General features: G+C 66.9%; 2 protein-coding genes across 8 annotated transcripts in view; one reads left to right on the top strand and one right to left on the bottom strand.

Annotated features, from left to right (window-relative positions):
* The window catches only part of TBCD (tubulin folding cofactor D), a 124,178-nt gene extending 112,691 nt beyond the window's left edge, over nucleotides 1-11,487 (top strand). Inside the window, exons 30-39 of one of the 2 annotated variants that reach the window (XM_047758406.1) lie at nucleotides 546-629; nucleotides 1,054-1,212; nucleotides 1,291-1,429; nucleotides 2,127-2,248; nucleotides 4,068-4,145; nucleotides 5,473-5,562; nucleotides 5,932-6,019; nucleotides 6,880-6,986; nucleotides 8,715-8,799; nucleotides 11,247-11,487. In XM_047758406.1, coding sequence (XP_047614362.1) covers nucleotides 546-629; nucleotides 1,054-1,212; nucleotides 1,291-1,429; nucleotides 2,127-2,248; nucleotides 4,068-4,145; nucleotides 5,473-5,562; nucleotides 5,932-6,019; nucleotides 6,880-6,986; nucleotides 8,715-8,799; nucleotides 11,247-11,261 — 967 coding nt within the window. In that variant the 3' untranslated portion in view covers nucleotides 11,262-11,487. The other variant, XM_047758405.1, reaches the window with a different exon arrangement.
* Nucleotides 11,488-12,684: 1,197 nt separating this feature from the next.
* The window catches only part of B3GNTL1 (UDP-GlcNAc:betaGal beta-1,3-N-acetylglucosaminyltransferase like 1), a 78,474-nt gene continuing 75,546 nt past the window's right edge, over nucleotides 12,685-15,612 (bottom strand). For 2 of the 6 annotated variants that reach the window (XM_047758412.1, XM_047758417.1), the window contains 2 exons: nucleotides 13,559-13,662; nucleotides 12,685-12,981 (listed from right to left, as the gene is read on the bottom strand). In XM_047758412.1, coding sequence (XP_047614368.1) covers nucleotides 13,582-13,662 — 81 coding nt within the window. In that variant the 3' untranslated portion in view covers nucleotides 12,685-12,981; nucleotides 13,559-13,581. Of the gene's footprint in view, nucleotides 13,663-15,612 lie in introns of all 6 variants that reach the window. The other 4 variants (XM_047758414.1, XM_047758418.1, XM_047758411.1 and 1 more) reach the window with 2 other exon arrangements.

Genomic DNA, 15,612 nt, shown 5'->3' with positions numbered 1-15,612 from the left:
GCACCTGGCGGGCCGTCCCCTTGGCTCCTGCCTGATGGGAGATCTCCGTCCTGGGGGCAGCCCTCCAGCTGCCCGCCCCCTGATGAGGCGCCCCCCCCCCCCTGCGCGGAGCCCTGCCGCCGGCTCGCGTCTGCCTCCAAGGTGCCCAGGCGCTCTTCCACTGGCAGAGTGGGACGCGGCTTCCACCCTGGCGTCAGGCGGCTGCTCTGCCGCACTCATCCCTGGGCAGGGCCTCGCCAGGGTCTGCGGGGGACCCTGTGGCGGGTGTGTGTTTTGCACTTGAAGGTTCACGGGGACTCAGTGCTGCTGCTGCGTCTGCACTTGACAGCTTGCGGGACCCGGCTGCACTGTTAGGTGTCAGACGGGGGTCTGTTCAGACTCGGGAGAGAAACACGCCTCAGGGGAAGGCTGCCTGCGGCCTCTGTCGAGCCTCTGATGCGTTTCTTGGCCTGGGTGGAGGCGTCTGACCCGACCCCGCACAGCGGCTGATGGGCACATGGCCCCTGGGCTGGAGGCCGTCTCCTCACCCCTCCTTGTCTCCACAGGGTCCGTGAGGCCGCCGTGACCGGCCTGAGGGACCTGACTCTGCTGCTGGGGAGGGGCGAGCCGGAGCTGATCGAGGCCCCCGTGTGAGTCTGCCCTCTCTCCAACGCTCAGGCTCCGCCTCCCCCTCGCCAGGCAGCAGCCCCTTGGGGCTCAGGCCTTTTGGGGGAGAGCCAGCATCTTGGCTGAGGGCTCCTGTACCTGAAGCCTGTGCCGACTGGGCACTGGCCATTCTGTCCCCGCTTGGCTCCCTGGACACTGGGTGGCCCAGGGCCACCTTGCTGGCCGCGGGTCACTGTGCCCCCCTGGTGCTGCTTCCTCCCATCATCCTCCCTGCAGCCTGTCCACCTCCACTGCCCCCACCCCACACCTCCTGCTCAGGTGGCTGGGGTGGGAGGCCGGCTGGGGCGGGGTCCTGTCCCATTCCCGGCCACCGGGGTGGCGCGTGTGCTCCAGCCCTCACATGCCTACTCTGGCCGAGCTCACTAGGATCTGGCTCTTGGTTTGCAGCTGCGAGCGGGTCATGTGCTGCTTAGCCCAGCAGGCGAGCGAGAAGATCGACCGGTTCCGTGCGCACGCGGCCCGCGTGTTCCTGGCTCTGCTCCACTTTGACGGCCCCGCCATCCCCCATGTGCCCCACCGGCAGGAGCTGGAGAGGCTCTTCCCCAGGTACTGGGGCCATGTTCCTGGTGGGGCAGCTGCGTTCCTGGCGGGGCAGCCCCTCCAGCTCGTGGTCCTGTCTTGCAGGTCCACCGTGGCCTCCGTGAACTGGGCTGCACCGTCGCAGGCCTTCCCGCGTGTGGCCCAGCTCCTGGGGCTGCCTGCCTACCGCTACCACGTGCTGCTGGGGCTGGCCGTGTCTGTGGGCGGCCTGACCGAGTCCACGGTGAGCGGGCGCTTCTGCGGGCATCCGCGAGAGGGCGCGCTGCCCCTCTTCTTCCTTTCTCAGCCCCGACTCCGTGTTTTCTGAGCCAGCGGATGTGTGGTTTCTGTCCCTCCCTGAAAACCCTCCATCCTCCAGTTCCTTGGAGACCTGCCCGGGCTGCCCTCGCCCCGCCCTCGCCCCCATGCCCTGCCCACACTCGCCCCGCCCACACCCACTCATGCCCCGCCCACCCGTACCGCCCCCGCCCGCCCCCACCCTCGCCCCGCCCCGCCCACACTCGCCCCCCGAATTCTGCTGCATTGCTGCGGCTTTTCCTCTCTCAAGTGTAGCCGGCTTGTCCTTCCCGCTGTCGCCGTCGTGGTGGTTCAGGAGTTTGATCTCTTGTTACCGGAAGCGCAGTGTGTTCTGCAATCTGTTTGTTGCGCTTGTTCGGTGCACAGTCCTCCTCAGTGCGGTTTTCTGCCTTCTGTCCTGTGTCTCGCGGTCCGGCGCCCACGGGCCGAGGGACTCGCGGTGGGGCGCTGCTTGTGCGGCGGCGTGGTGTGGGCTTAACCGGGGGAGGGCGCCTCTGCTGTTGCTCCCCAGCAGTGCTGGTCGCCCAGACACCGGGCAGCTGAGGGTCCTGGTGGCAGATGTAGGGGCAGCGCGCGAGCCCGGCCTGCGCTGTGGTGGTGCTCACGCCCGCCCTGGGTTGCAGGTCAGGTACTCCACGCAGGGCCTCTTGGAGTACATGGAGCGGGTGCGGGGCGACCCGCGGGCCCTGGAGGACGTGGCGGGCGCCCTCCTGCGGGTCTTCGAGGACAACCTGCTCAACGACCGGTGAGCGGGCGCTTCTCGGCCCTGGGTCCCTCCCCAGGATGTGGGGCTTTGAGGGGAGGTGTGTGGGCACAGGGGAGCACGTGGGCTCAGGCGGGCCGGGGCAGGCCCCTAGGTCCCCTCCCCAGGCCCCGCCCAGCCTGTACCTGGGGCGGCAGAGCCAGGACAGAGCCCCAGAGCCTCAGGGGAGATCGTGCGGGTCCAGCCTGCATGCTTCCTGGTCGCGGGGCCGATGTGTTACTGTCGCTGTCAGACGCTTGGTCTGCACACAACCCCGACCACCCGACAGCAAGAGCAGCTGCCTGGCTGGAACGCCAGCGTGAGAGATAGGACCCGTTGCCCCAAGGGTATGGCTGTAGTGTTCTGCCAGCTGCCTCTGCAGGAAGGTGGGGTCCGGCCCCGAAGGCGGCTGTCCCGGGCGGCCTGGCTGCAGGCTCTCGCGCCTGCCCTGTCCGTGGGCCGCGCACGACAGCTCTCGCAGGTGGGAGTCGGCCCCGCGCTCTTGGCCCCGTGGACAGCGCTCTGGAGGCGTGGGCTCCTGTCCGCACCCACCTCCCCCGCCCTCGCGGCCCCCCAGCCCCAAGGTGCCCGAGACCTGCTTCCCGCCCGAGGAGCCAGCCCCTCACCTCATAGGCCCTGGGTGGCCTGTCACTGCTCTGTCACCTGTGGTTGGGCACTTGGGCTGTTTCTGGTCTGAGACCATCACAAAGGCGTGACCACCGCTCACGCGTCTCTCCTTCACTCTCCGGTGCAGGCGGAGGTGCGGGCCGGCTGGGCTGCGGGGCCGTGCCGTTCCCGCTCCCGTGCAGGTGGCAGGGTGACGGTGCCCCGTCCTGACCACGGCGGGCGAGCTGGGTCCTTCCCTCTGGCCGGGCTGACACGGCTGTGCTGCCTCCTCGGGCTTCAGTCACCTCGGGCGCGTGCCGGCCTCTTTGGGCGGCTGTAGTTGGCCTGTTCCCCCCAGTTTACTGGGGGCCCTCCCCGCACCGGGGCCGGGGCTGTGAGACGGGGCTTTGCTCGCTGCGCTCTCGGTCGCTCTTGGGCAGACGCGGTCTCAGAATGGACGCCTCCCGCCCCGAGGAGCCTGTGGACCCGCTGGATCTCCCGCGGGCTGTGCTCTCGGGTCTCGGGGATCCCTGCTCACCTCAGGCTCACAGGAGCCTTTCTCTTAGGTTTTGTCCGGGGGCTTCGCACGTTGAGTCTTCTCTGTTCAGACCGTAGGGCTGCTGCTTTTTGGCTTTTTGGCTTTTTTGGCTGTCCTGCTGCACATGAAGTTCCCAGACCAGGGACCAGATCCAAGCCACTGCAGTTGTGACCTTTGCTGGCTCCTTAGCCCACTGTGCCAGCCAGGGATCAAACCTGCGTTCCAGAGATGCTGCCCAGCCCTCTGTGCCACAGCGGGAACTCCTGCACGGCTGTTTCGGGTTGGTTTCTGTGCCATGTGAGCCGCAGCGCCCGCTCCGTGTCCTGGTGCTGCTGGCGGCCGCCCAGCTGTTCCAGGTGCAGGAACGACAGGCCTTCCTGCAGCGTCGCTTTGCCGGCTGTCACGTGTGGGCCCTGCCGTCCCCCACCTGTTCGATGGCCTCACACTCAGCCCACAAGGTTCTGGTCACCGGGGCTCTGCCCTGACGGTCACGCGAAGCAGGGCCGCGCCCCGGCCTCGGCCCTTCCTCCCGAGCGGCTGGGGCTCTCCTCGGCCCCGCGTGTCGCTGTCAGCTTGAGAACCGGCTGGCCGCCTTCTGCCCATCCGGCCAGGACTGCAGTGGGCGCCCTGGCCGCCACAGCGCCATCTCCGGGGCCTCACGCACCCTTCCTCCCCCAGGGTGTCCGTGCCGCTGCTGAGGACGCTGGACCAGATGCTGGCCCACGGCTGCTTCGACGTCTTCACGGCCGAGGAGGAGTGAGTAGGTTTTCTGTCCAGCTCTGCTGTCCCGGGGAAGCCTCGTGCTCGCCTTTTAGAGAAGACAGCCCAGCTCAGGGAGCAGGCGTCCCGTGGAGCGTTCTGGGGCCTTCAGGGTCAGCCTCGCCGGGCGCACCGTCCAGGGGCCAGGGAGGGGCCTGCAGTCAGCGCGGCAGTGGGCCGGGACGGCCCGGTGCTGGGATTCAGTCCAGGGGGATGGCCCACGCCCGACGGAGCGGGGCTGCAGGGGGCCCCTTCTCTCCCCTGCTGCTCCTGGGCTCCTCAGCTGCCTCCGCGTCGGCCTCCGTGTTCTCGGGCTCCGATGCCCTGGGTCTCGGCAGTTGGTCTTTGTCACGAGGGGCCCCGCTGCCTTGCTTCCTTGCTGCCTGATGACTCCCCTGGATCCCAGGCCTGGCGGGTTTTTCCCTCTGGTCCCTGGGGCTTGAGCGTCCTCTGGATGCGTTGCAGGGACCTGGAAACAGCTTTGAAGCCGCGTCAGGAGCCCGGAGCGTGGCGATGGCCTCCCACTTGTGGGGTCCCTGCCAGTGGCCCTTTGAGCTCCCTGCTCGGCTGGTGGTGGCAGCCGTGTGTCATCGCTTGGCCTCTTCCCCAGCCTGTGGCAATGTCCTCGCACCGATGCACTGACCAGGACTCGGGTGCATCCTTGGGGCCACCGGGAGCCTCTGCCCTGCGAACTGGGGCCCCGGGACGGTTTTGCTCAGGGAGCGAATGTCGCAAGCTGAGCCGAAATGGCTGCCACGGCGCCTGCCCGCTGCGCACCTGAGGGTCTGGGGCAGTGAGGCTCTGCCCTCTGCCATATCCCGGGTCATCGGACGGCTTCTGGCCAGTGGCTGGGAAGGAGGAGCAAGGCCCACTCGGCGCACTGTCCCTCGGCCCCCACGGTGCGTCCAGGGCTGGCCCAGGCACGTTGGTCTCTCAGAGGCCGCGCTGGTCGTAGCTGCCAAGCGTCGTGCTCCAAGCAGATCCAGGAGGGTGCGTCTGGGTCGTGCTCCCCTCCTGTCCTCCCTGACCCTCCGAGGACCTGGCCCGGTCGTCCTCCCCTTTGATCCTAGGTGGAGCCTGGTGCACGGCTGGGCTTGCGGCCACCAGGGGGTGGCCTGCCCTCCTCTCGAGGGGCCACGAGGACGGGGAGGCGGCATGTCGGGCCCAGGACAGGTGCCTGCCCCCTGCTGCCCTTGCAGAGGAGCCAGATGACCTGGTGTGGATGGGACCCGACAGGCCCATGGGACGAGGCCCCCCTCAGGGGGCAGCTGCCCTCCTCAGACCCTCCCTGGTGCCTCACCTCGGGCCTGTGCCGTCCTTCCAGCCACCCCTTCTGTGTGAAGCTGCTCGCGCTTTGTAAGGAAGAGACCCGGAAGTCCAAAGACGTCCAGAAACTGCGGGCCAGCGTCGCAGTGTGAGCGCCAAGTCACTTGGGAGGCGGTAAAGGGAGGGCTGCGGGTTTGGTGCCTCGGGTGTGAGAAGCAGGGTCGTGCTGACGCCACGGTGGTCCTGCCGGAGGGGTGAGCCAGGCCTGCCCTGCCCGCCCACTGGCCGGCCTCCCACACAAGTGGGCATCAGGTCAGGAAGCGTCCTAGACACGGCGGTTCCCACGGCCGACACCAGAGGCCCTGGGGTCACTGCAGCAGGACGGGCAGCCTCCGGGAGACATCCTGCCCCACCCACACAGGCTGGCTGGGGGGTGGGTGCCCCCCAGTGAGGGGACGGTCGGGGCGCGCTGCAGCGGGCTCGGGCGGGTGGCTGACGTGAGCGTGGGGTCCCGCAGGTTCTGTGGGCTGGCGCAGTTCCCCGGCGACGTGAGGAGGCGGGTCCTCCTGCAGCTCTGCCTCCTGCTCTGTCACCCGTTCCCCGTGGTGAGTGTCTGTGTCTGAGGCCCCGGCTGCCTGGGGCTGGCGTGGCCTCCTGATGGCGGGACAGGGAACCGGAGGGTGGTGGGTGAGGCTGGCCTCCAGGGCGCAGCAGTGGCAGAGTGGCCCCTGGGGCGAAGGTGGGACCCCTGCCCCAGCCGGCCCTGGCTGTGGGTGCCCCTGCCAGTGGGAGGGGGGCGTCCTCAACCTGTCGGGGGCTCTGGGCTCTAGGTCAGTGGCTCCACCCACACCTGGGCGCCGCCCTGCTGCCCCCAACCCAGCCAGAGTCAGGTTTCCTAGGAAATGGGTCCTTTTTTTTGGCAGAAGAAATACTCTTCAAATAACCCAAATGTGGTCTTTTCCTAAAAAGTTAAACTAACTTTAACTCTCATCTAACACAGCCGTTTTCAAGATGGGGCCACCCCCCATGGTCAGAAATGCATGTTCTCAGGCCTGGCAGGTGCCAGGGTGGGGGGAGCGGGGGCGCCGGGCCTCGCGGGCACCTGGTCCAAGAAGTACGTCACCACCAGGCACTGCTGGAAAGTGAGGTGCCCTCCCTGGCGGGCAGCATTGCAGGGAGAACGCCACAGCCTGGCCTCTGGGCTTCCCAGCCTCCTCTTGGTCAGGGCCACTGGGGGAGCCTGGCACCTCGTCCTGCTGTGTCCACACGTCAGCTGTGGCCACGGTGTCCTGAGCTGTGGACCAAGGTCAGGCCTTCTCGCCTGTCCGTCCACACAGCCCTTCCAGTTCCATCTGGGCCCTGGCCGCGGGGTGCCCGGTGCCACGTGCCCACTCCCGGGCGGGGGCCCGTCCGCGCTGCTTCGCGTTGCGGGCCTTCCCTGCCGTCAGCAGCCCTGTCGCCGCAGATCCGGAAGAGCACGGCCAGCCAGGTGTACGAGATGGTGCTGACCTACGAGGTGGTGGCTGCCGACGCCCTGGACGAGGTCATGGCCGTGCTCAGCGACACAGCCTGGTGAGTGGCGCGGGTGCCGTGCCACGGTGTGCGGGGCGTCTGGAGTCCGTTCCAGCCCCTCCGGGAACCGCCCGGGGTGGGGGGGGGAGGGGAGGGGGGCTCCCGGCCCCGGGTCTCGACGCGGCCGCTCTTCTCACCTGCGTGTCTGCGGGGCAGGGCCCTGTCCTCACGCCCGCGACAGGCCGCGCGGCCAGACCTGGGGAGGAGGGGCCTCCGGGGCTGTCCACGTGGGAGAATTTTCAAAGTGAAATCATTTCTTCCCAAATGCAACTGGTGCGTGAAGAGCTGGTTCTGAGCGACTTCCCTGCGGCCGCTGTCCTGGCTCTGGGCGCCACTGTTCCCGCGTCTGCTCTTTACTGGGGCCCCCCGAGGGGCCGGGAGGGTGCCGAGGGGCTGCAGCAGGAGCCCCGTGCCCCACCATCTCTGAGGACGGCCTGCTGGCCTTTGCTCGGTCTTGGTGGAAAAGGCCACTCGTGGACATGTTCTCGACTCAAAAAGCACGGAGGGAACCGGGAAGGAGAGTTTTGGGGGCCCCCCCTGGCCCGGCCCACGTCCTTCCCGGGGCAGCCGGCCCCGAAGGCCCAGGCTGCGTCTCTGGATTTGTTCTGCGTCTCTGCTCCCGATGGACTTGGATGGCAGGCTGGAAGGGCAGGAAGGCCATGGGCACAGGCCTGGGGGCAGCACCGAGGGGGCAGGCGTGCGAGTGGCGCCTGTCCTGTTCCAGGCCCCTGCGTGCACACGCGCCCCCACTCGGTGACCGCCCTCCTCAGCCCCGTTTTGGACGCGCGCCCGAAGTCCAGAGGTTGGGCGGCGCCTGGCTCAGCCCCGCGGGCCTGCGGCCTGGGTCCCGTTGGGGCCCACTGGGCTCTGCTACCGCGGGAAGGCTGAGTGTGACGCTCACACACTTCCTCCCTCGGGGCAGTGACCGCCCCCTGGGCAGAGCTCCCAGGGACCTCGCGAGGCCGTGAGACCTGAGCCCCGAGCCAAGGACAGGCAGGGGCCTCTGGGTTCCGAGGCCGACGCTCGGCCTGGAGCCGGAGGGGAGCTGTGTGAGGCTGCATTGCAGGCAGATGGTCCAGGGACCACGGACCTGAGCCCGCCCAGGGCACGGGGCTCCTGTAAGCGCCCGTCGGGAGGTGGCCGGTTTACTGCTGCGTGGATGGCACAATTTCCTCGTGTCGTCAGCTGTGAACACGGAGGCTCGTGTCCCGTCAGAGGCCGAATAGCTTGAGCAGGGGAGTGGGGGGTGGGGGGCAGCCAGGGCCGCGTCCCCCGCTGTGGGCTCGGGTCGGGGCTCCTCCCTTTGTGTCACAGAATCCCACAGGGTTTAGAGGGCACGCGGGTGTCCCTGACTCACTGCAGAAGAAAAACATGCCCAGGTTCCTCTGTGCTGTTGCTAAATTTAACTTCTACCTTTAATGAAAGTTGTGACTACACAGCTTTCAGGGTCGGCACTCAAGGCCGCGGGTCCAGCCCGTGCCCCCGGCTGGCGGTCCTCACGGCCCTGGCGCTGGCCCCGCTGGGCTCCCCTTTGCTGGGGCTCGTCCTGCTGGGCTCGCCGGGCGTGGGTTCTGGGGGGGCCCCCTCCCCGCTGTCCGCCTGGCCTTGGGTGCCCGGGCTTTCCGCTCACCCGACAGGCAGACACACGAGAGCTGAGCGGTGGCCGCGGGGTTCGTAACCGCGTGCACGGTGCCCGGGGCTGACGCTGCTCCCACCCTCTGCCCCCAGGGACGCCGAGCTCCCAGCCGTGAGAGCCCAGCGGAACCGCCTGTGTGACCTCCTCGGCGTGCCCCGACCTCAGCTGGTCTCCAAGGTAACTGTGCTCCCACTGGCCTCCCCTTGCCGCGGGGACGCAGCTCCCGCAGAGGTCCAGAGCCCTCTGCACAGACCTGCCCGCCCTGCTCTCCCTCCCAGCTCCTCCCAGTGACCGGTCCCTGAGACGGTCAGCCCTCGGGACGTCCGTCCTCTGTCTCGAGGGTCCTTGTTCTGGATGCGTGTCCTGCAAACGCCGCTTCCTCCTCTGGGGACGCAGACTTAGCGAGGGCCTGTTTGCGGCGTCTTGGCCTCGTTCAGGGTTGACAGGCAGTGTTTTCTAGAAGCTTCACTATTTTCATCTCCTGCACGTGGATTCGCCATCTGTCTGGGTTGGGCGCGTGCGTGTGGCGTGAGGCGAGGCCAGTGGGCGGGTGTGCAGCTGACCTCACTCCCTCTGCGTCTCGCACACGGACATGAGGCAGGGACGGGTGTGGGGGCTCCAGTGGCCTCGGAGCCCCAGTGTCTCAGCCCCACGCTCTTTGCTCGTGTTTCTTGTGTTTTGTTTGTCTTTTTGCCTTTTCTAGGGCTGTTCGCGCGGCATATGGAGCTTCCCAGGCCAGGGGTCGAATCGGAGCTGTTGCTGCTGGCTGACGCCAGAGCAACAGCAACGGGGGATCCGAGCCGTGTCTGCGACCTACACCACAGCTCACGGCAACGCCGGATCCTTAACCCGCTGAGCGAGGCCAGGGATCAAACCCGCAACCTTATGGTTCCTAGTCAGATGCGTTAACCACTCCGCTCGCAGTCGTCTGGATCTCTTGGCACGTTGGGTTTGCACAGCGCCTGCCGGACGCTGCCTGTCAGCTTGCTCTGGGGGACGTTGGCCGCAGTGGCCTGGAGCCTGTAGGTGGACGTGGAGAGAACTGGCGTCTGAGCCGAGTCTCCCGACCAGACGCGCTGTGCCCTCCCGGGACCTCGAGGTGTGGCAGGTCCCAGGAGCAGGGCTCGACACCACCCTCCCGTTGTCCCCAGTCTGGGGTGCTCTCCTTTGTCCCTCTGTGGCTCTTGGTTGACGTGTCTCCAGGTCCACTGTTGCCTTGGCCACATCTGGGCTTCGGGCAAACCCGTCAGAGCAGCATCTGTTACGGGGCCCGCCCGCTGGCCTCTCAGAGCTTCCGTCCACCCCCAGGGCATCCATCGTGCCCGCTGGCACCCTCATCGTGTGACTCGTACTTGCCTGAGGCTTCCGGTCTGGCAGTTCCAGCGTCTCCGCCGTCCCTGAGTCTGGTTGTGACATCTGTGCCTTTGGACGGCCTTTTCTCGCCTTTTGTCCTTGTCAAAGGCCAGCCGTGCTGGGGGATGGGAGCCGCGGCGTCGCTGCAGCGGCTGGTCCTCGTTCTCAGCCAAGGATGCAGCGTCTCCTCCTCAGGGAAACATCGGGGGGTGGGCGGGTCCCCCCAGTTGGGCAGGGCTCTCGCCCTTCGCCACCAGCAGTTTGGGCAGGATTGCCATCTCAGTGGCCCTTCTGGCTCCCGCCGGCTCTGGGGAAGGGGGTCTGGCTGGGATTCTCTGGATTCTTCCTTCCCCCAGCTTCGGCTGGTGGCCTCAGTTTCCTGACGGGGCCCTGGAAGGTGACCCTGGCAGGCCGCGTGTGTGTGGGCTCCCCAGGCCGGGCCTCTGCTGCTCTCTCGTCCCGTCAGCTTGTTTTCTGAGGTCTGGCGACACGTCTGAAGCGGCGTTGCAGGTGCGTGTCTGCTGCGGTTGGCGGCTCCCCGGCAGAAACACGCGTCCACGTGCAGCGACAGGGGTCCCGTCAGGGCTGTGCTTGTGGAGGGTGCGTGTGCGGCGGGTCTCGGCATCACTGCGCTTGGGGGTTCCGTGCTTCCTGCAGTTAATCACGTCTCTTGCGGACAGGAGGTGGTTAGGCTTCTCTCTCTCTAGTCCGGTTCAGTGGGTCCTGGTGTTGGACAGAGTTTGGCCGCGTGTGTTGGATGCGGGATTCCAGACTCATCGGGCCGTGGCTGCTTCCTGTTCTCACCCCGTTCCTTTCCTCCTCCTCGGCTTCGTCTGGGTCAGCAGCAGCATTGCGGTCACTTGGCTCGCTCTCCTGGCGACTTGGCCGCTGCCGTCTTCCTGCTCTTCTGTTGGCCTTTACCTTTTGTCCACGCACTGTGGTCACAGCGTCAGGACGCGGTGCGGGCGCCCTCGCCTCCCCTGGGCCCAGCTGGCCGTGGCCTGCCCCCTGCTTGCCAGCCCTCTGCCCTGCGACCCCATCTGCCCTCCCCCCACAGAGCTGTGCTGGCGCCTCGCGTCCTAGGCCGCGTCCTGCGTTTTCACTGGGAAATCATCCAGGGACGGCGAGGTTGGGGAGGCACCGCCGAGCCCTGCTCACTGCTGGAGGGCGTGTCGCCCACAGGGCTCTCGGGACTTTGGGGAAACAGGGCCCTGGGAGGCCTGGGGGTGGACTGTGCTGGCTGGCCTGACCCTGTCGTGTGCCCTCTGCAGCCTGGTGCCTGCTGAGGCTGGGCCCCCGAAGCGGAGCCTTGCGTGCCTGGCGGAGAAGAGCTGGGCCGTGGTCGGCGCAGAAGACCTGCACGGAAGGCGGCCTGGCAGGGCCCGAGGGACCCGGGGTTGGTCCCCAGAGGCGGCCTTGCCTCACATGCGTCCTGCGCTCCGGGGACCTGGGCTGTTGGTGCTCCTGTCCTGATCTCAAACCCACATCTTATAAAATCATGTGCTGAGCATTGCTGTGTCTCTCTGTGTCCGACACCAGTGCTGGCGGGCGCCCGGCCAGACCGACCCGGAGAGGCCGCCTCTCACGTGCTGTGCTCCTGCCACATCCGCGTCCGCCAGCGCCTCGCTCTGCTGGGTCCTGGCCGCTGACTCGCTCTTAGCGTCCTGTTAAGCGTCAGATGCTAGGAGGGCAGAGGAGGCGCCCACCTTGGGGGCGGGGTGTGAGCCCCTTCTCCAGGGCCCTTTGCGGGGGCTGCCCTCTCCCTGCCTGGCCCTGTTCCAGCCGTGAAGGGTGCCTGTGGCCCCTGGGGGCGCAGTAGTAGGGTGTGTGCATGCAGCCCACGTTCCAGACACGGAGCGAACTCTCGTGGGGGTGGGATCCCAGTCTGTGGAGCTCGGGGGGAGGCTGCTGTGATGTGCGAGCCTGAACCCAGCAGGCCCTGCAGCTGGGGCCCTGGACGGCCCGTGCGGCAGCCGGGAGAGCGAGAACCAGGCCCCGCAGGAGCACGCGGCTTGGCCCAGTGCTGGTCACAGGGGCCCTTCCCTGGGGGGCGCGGCCTCGTCCTCCAAGAGAACGTCAGCTCACACCCCAGGCTGCACGGTCGCGTAGAGGAACAAGGCAGCCTGAGCGAGACCTTGATGAGATCAGACCCCAAAGACACGAAATCTGTGGACTCAGTTTTGAAAAGAGCTAGAAATGATGGCTCTGGGGAAAAAAGCTCAGTGAGTGAATGAAACAGCCACCTAGACAGGGCTGAAGCGGGAGCGGGGACGAGCAGATCAGAGGTGACTGACAGAGGCCCGGCAGCCCCCGCACGGGACGCACACCTGGACGCCACAGCGTGGGGGGCCTGGGGTGTCGGCCGGCAGCGGCGGCCGAGCACCGAAGCTGAGAGGAGAGCGCGCCTCGGCTGGACTGAACCGGTACACCTGTCGTTCGGGGCAGAGAACAGAACGGGTCACTTGGGGCAAGCGACCCTCCCTGGCACGGGGCTGGTCTCCACGTGGGGCCAAAGAGCTCTTTTTGTGGGGACTGTTCTGCGCCTTGTGGAACGTTTGCCAGCAACCAGGATGCCAGCCGCGGACCCCCTTCCTGGGGTGGCGACTGGGCAGCAGGAAGGTGACTGAGGTGAAGGCGGACGCAGGGGTGCTGGGCGGAGACGACGGTAAACAACGGCCACGCCGCAGACACGAGCCACCAACACCTGGGTGTTTAAGCGCAGAGGAACTTTTTAATGGGAAGGAGCAGCACCGTTAAAACACACGTGCACTTCGAAGGCGCTGGAGCCCTGTGGCCTCGGAACAGCCCCTGTGCCTGGGAGGGTCTCCCCAGACTCCCCGTGTGCAGAGCCACCCCGATGCTCCGTCGCCATCTGACTCAGACGCGGCTCCACCGCGAGGCCGCGCCGGCCTGGCACTTCCTGCCACGTTCACGTCACCCATCGGGGCGGGGCTCAACCTCCGTCGGCACCGCAGCTCTGACGCCTCAGCACGTCCGCCACCTGTCCTGGATCGAGGGAGCCGGGCTGCGGCGCCAGCTCTGAGTCCCCAGACCACGGGCGAGCTGTCCGTCCCTGGACCCCCTTGCCTCGTGTCCTTCAGAGAAAAGCCCCTGGGCTCCTGGTTACAGCCACCGGCCCCCCACTCTGGCCACACCTCCCACCTGGGACCCACCAGAGAAAGGGACGTGCCCCCGACTGCTCTGCCCACGGCCCCGCTGGGCACAGCTGGGCCTCCCCCTCCCGCCACCGCGCCGGGGAAGGCGCACGCAGCCTCTGTCGCCGGGACGCCCGTCGAGGCCGTGTCTCTCACAGGCAGACCCGCAGTGGCCAGAGCCGGGAGCAAGGCCGGCGCCCGCTCCGTGCACAAGGGCCACTGCCGGTGCTACCGAGCGAGGCCAGGCCCCCCCCTGCAGGCAGATACGCTGCTCCGAGCCCTGGTCTGGGGTCTGTACACACGTGTAGACACGAGTCGGAGGTGGTTCTACCGCCCGTGAACCACACCTGGTGAGAACTGGGAGGGTCTGGGGGCATCTCGGCGCCTCGCCCGCTCAGGGGCTGCGGCTGCTGGAGGCCTGGACGTACCTGGAGCGGCTGCCGCGGGTCCGTCAGCTGAAGTGAAGGAAGTCGCGGCCCTCCCGCAGATGCAGAGATCTCAGGTTGTCTTCAAACGCGCCGCCCGTGAGGTCCTGCAGGGCGGGGGCGGCAGGTCGGGCTCGGTCCGGGCCTCCCTTCCCTCGAGGGCCCGGGGTTGGCCCCCTGTCAGGCGCCCTGTCTCTGCTCCAAGCAGAGAGGCCCGGAGTAACCTGCGGCCGCTGGCCGGTGTCCCAGGGGCGGCAGGGAGGCTGCGGGGCAGGGCGCCCAGCCGTGGGGGAGGTGGGCTGCTCCCATTAAGGAGCGAAAAGGCCAGACGCACAACCAGCAACGCGCTGGAACCCAGGAGACGCAGTCCTGTGGGCGGGGAGCTGATCAGAAACGCCGAGAAGGAGAAAATCCCCGTGCCCGACACGCAAGCAGGGCCTCTGCCGCCCAAGTCTCCGCCTCTGGGTGTGTCCCCCACCTGGCCGCCCGCAAAGGGCGTCAGACCCTCTGCGCCCAGAGCTGTGGGAGGGAGGGGCAGCCGGCCTCCAGCAGGGCGCCCAGGAGACGGAGCCCAGCATCAGCCGGGCGCACCCCTGGGAACCACAGACGCGGGCACACGGAGCCCGGACGGCCACCAGGCCGCGGCAGGCTCCAGAGCAGACGTCCCAGCTCCTGAAGGGCCAGACGGCCAGTGTGTGGTTTGGTGGCCGTGCGTCATCTGTGTTCTGCTCGGACTGTTTACAGGAGCAGCTGGGGCCGTGCTTGGGCCATTTTCTGGAGGCGTGAATAGCTGACGTGACGTTTACGCCAAAGAAGAAAAGCGCGAGTGAAGTTCTAGAGTAACGACGACCAGCCTTCTCAGCGGGGAGCCCACGGAGCCACCGCTCGTGCTCGCAGGGAGCAGCGTCCGAGAGCCGAGCCGTAAAGGGAAACGTTAATTTGATGACATAAAAATAAAGCTTCTAAATGACCACAGACATAAGTTTAGTCAAATGGCACCCAAAAAACGCAACACATCCCAGGAAGGTCTGTGGTACTCTACAGAGAAGAGTACCGACAGACCGAGAGAGAAACGGGCCAGTGAGAAGGAGGGTTTGCCAAAAGGGAGTAAAGACGCTCACAGGCGTGCGGCCGCGTCCTCAGCCATGTGGCGTCGCCCGCTGGAGCCACGACCGCAGGGTACGCCCCTCGACTTGCAGACGCGACGCGTTTGCGCCCACGGCTGGAGCAGGGGCGTTGGTGGGTGTGTGACCTGGCTCAGCCCCTGGGGCGGGACAGGCGCACGCTGACTAGCTCCTTCCGGAAGTTTCCCCCCACGTGTCGCCGCTAGAGCAAGCTCACGTGTGTACACAGTTTCACTGCAGACACAGAGAGGGCCTCCTCCCGGCCGAGCAACTGGGTCGCGAGTGTGTGCAGCATGCCCGTGACCCGGGGTGCAGACTGAACGAGGGGCTGCACGTCAGCTCCACCCCCGTCACCCCGTCTAACAGCGCTGCCCGGCTAACGACCCGGTCCGAGAACGCGGAGAAGACCTAAGCAGATACATCCCCAAAGCAGACGCTCGGACGGTCAGCGGACACGTGAAAAAAGCTCAGCATCGCTGGTGACGAGAGAAGCACAAGTCAGACCCCAACGAGGCATCACCTCCCTCCAGTCACGAGAGCCACAATCAGCAACTCCACGAACGACCCACGCTGGAGGCTGGAGACAAGGGAACCCTCCTGCACGGTTGCTGGGGAGGTACACTGGTAAAACCACCAGGCAAACGGCACGGAGGGGCCTCGGAAAACTAAACGTAGAACGAACCTGATCCAGCAATCCCGCCCCTGGGCGCACATCCCAACGAAACTATCACTCAAAAAGATACGTGCACCCTGTGTTCACTGCAGCACTGCTCACAGCAGCCAGGACATGGAAGCAGCCTAAGTGTCCACTGACCGACGAGTGGATTGAGAAGACACGGTCCATGTGCACAGAGGGCTACGACTCAGCCACAAAAAAGAACAGAAGAATGCCACGTGCAGCAACATGGGTCCAACTAGTGATTCTCACAGTCA

Source organism: Phacochoerus africanus, chromosome 14 (genome assembly GCF_016906955.1).
Source record: "Phacochoerus africanus isolate WHEZ1 chromosome 14, ROS_Pafr_v1, whole genome shotgun sequence".
Classification (NCBI taxonomy): domain Eukaryota; kingdom Metazoa; phylum Chordata; class Mammalia; order Artiodactyla; family Suidae; genus Phacochoerus; species Phacochoerus africanus.
The sequence above is the reverse complement of the archived record's forward strand: the minus strand, read 5'-3'. Positions and strand labels throughout refer to the sequence as shown.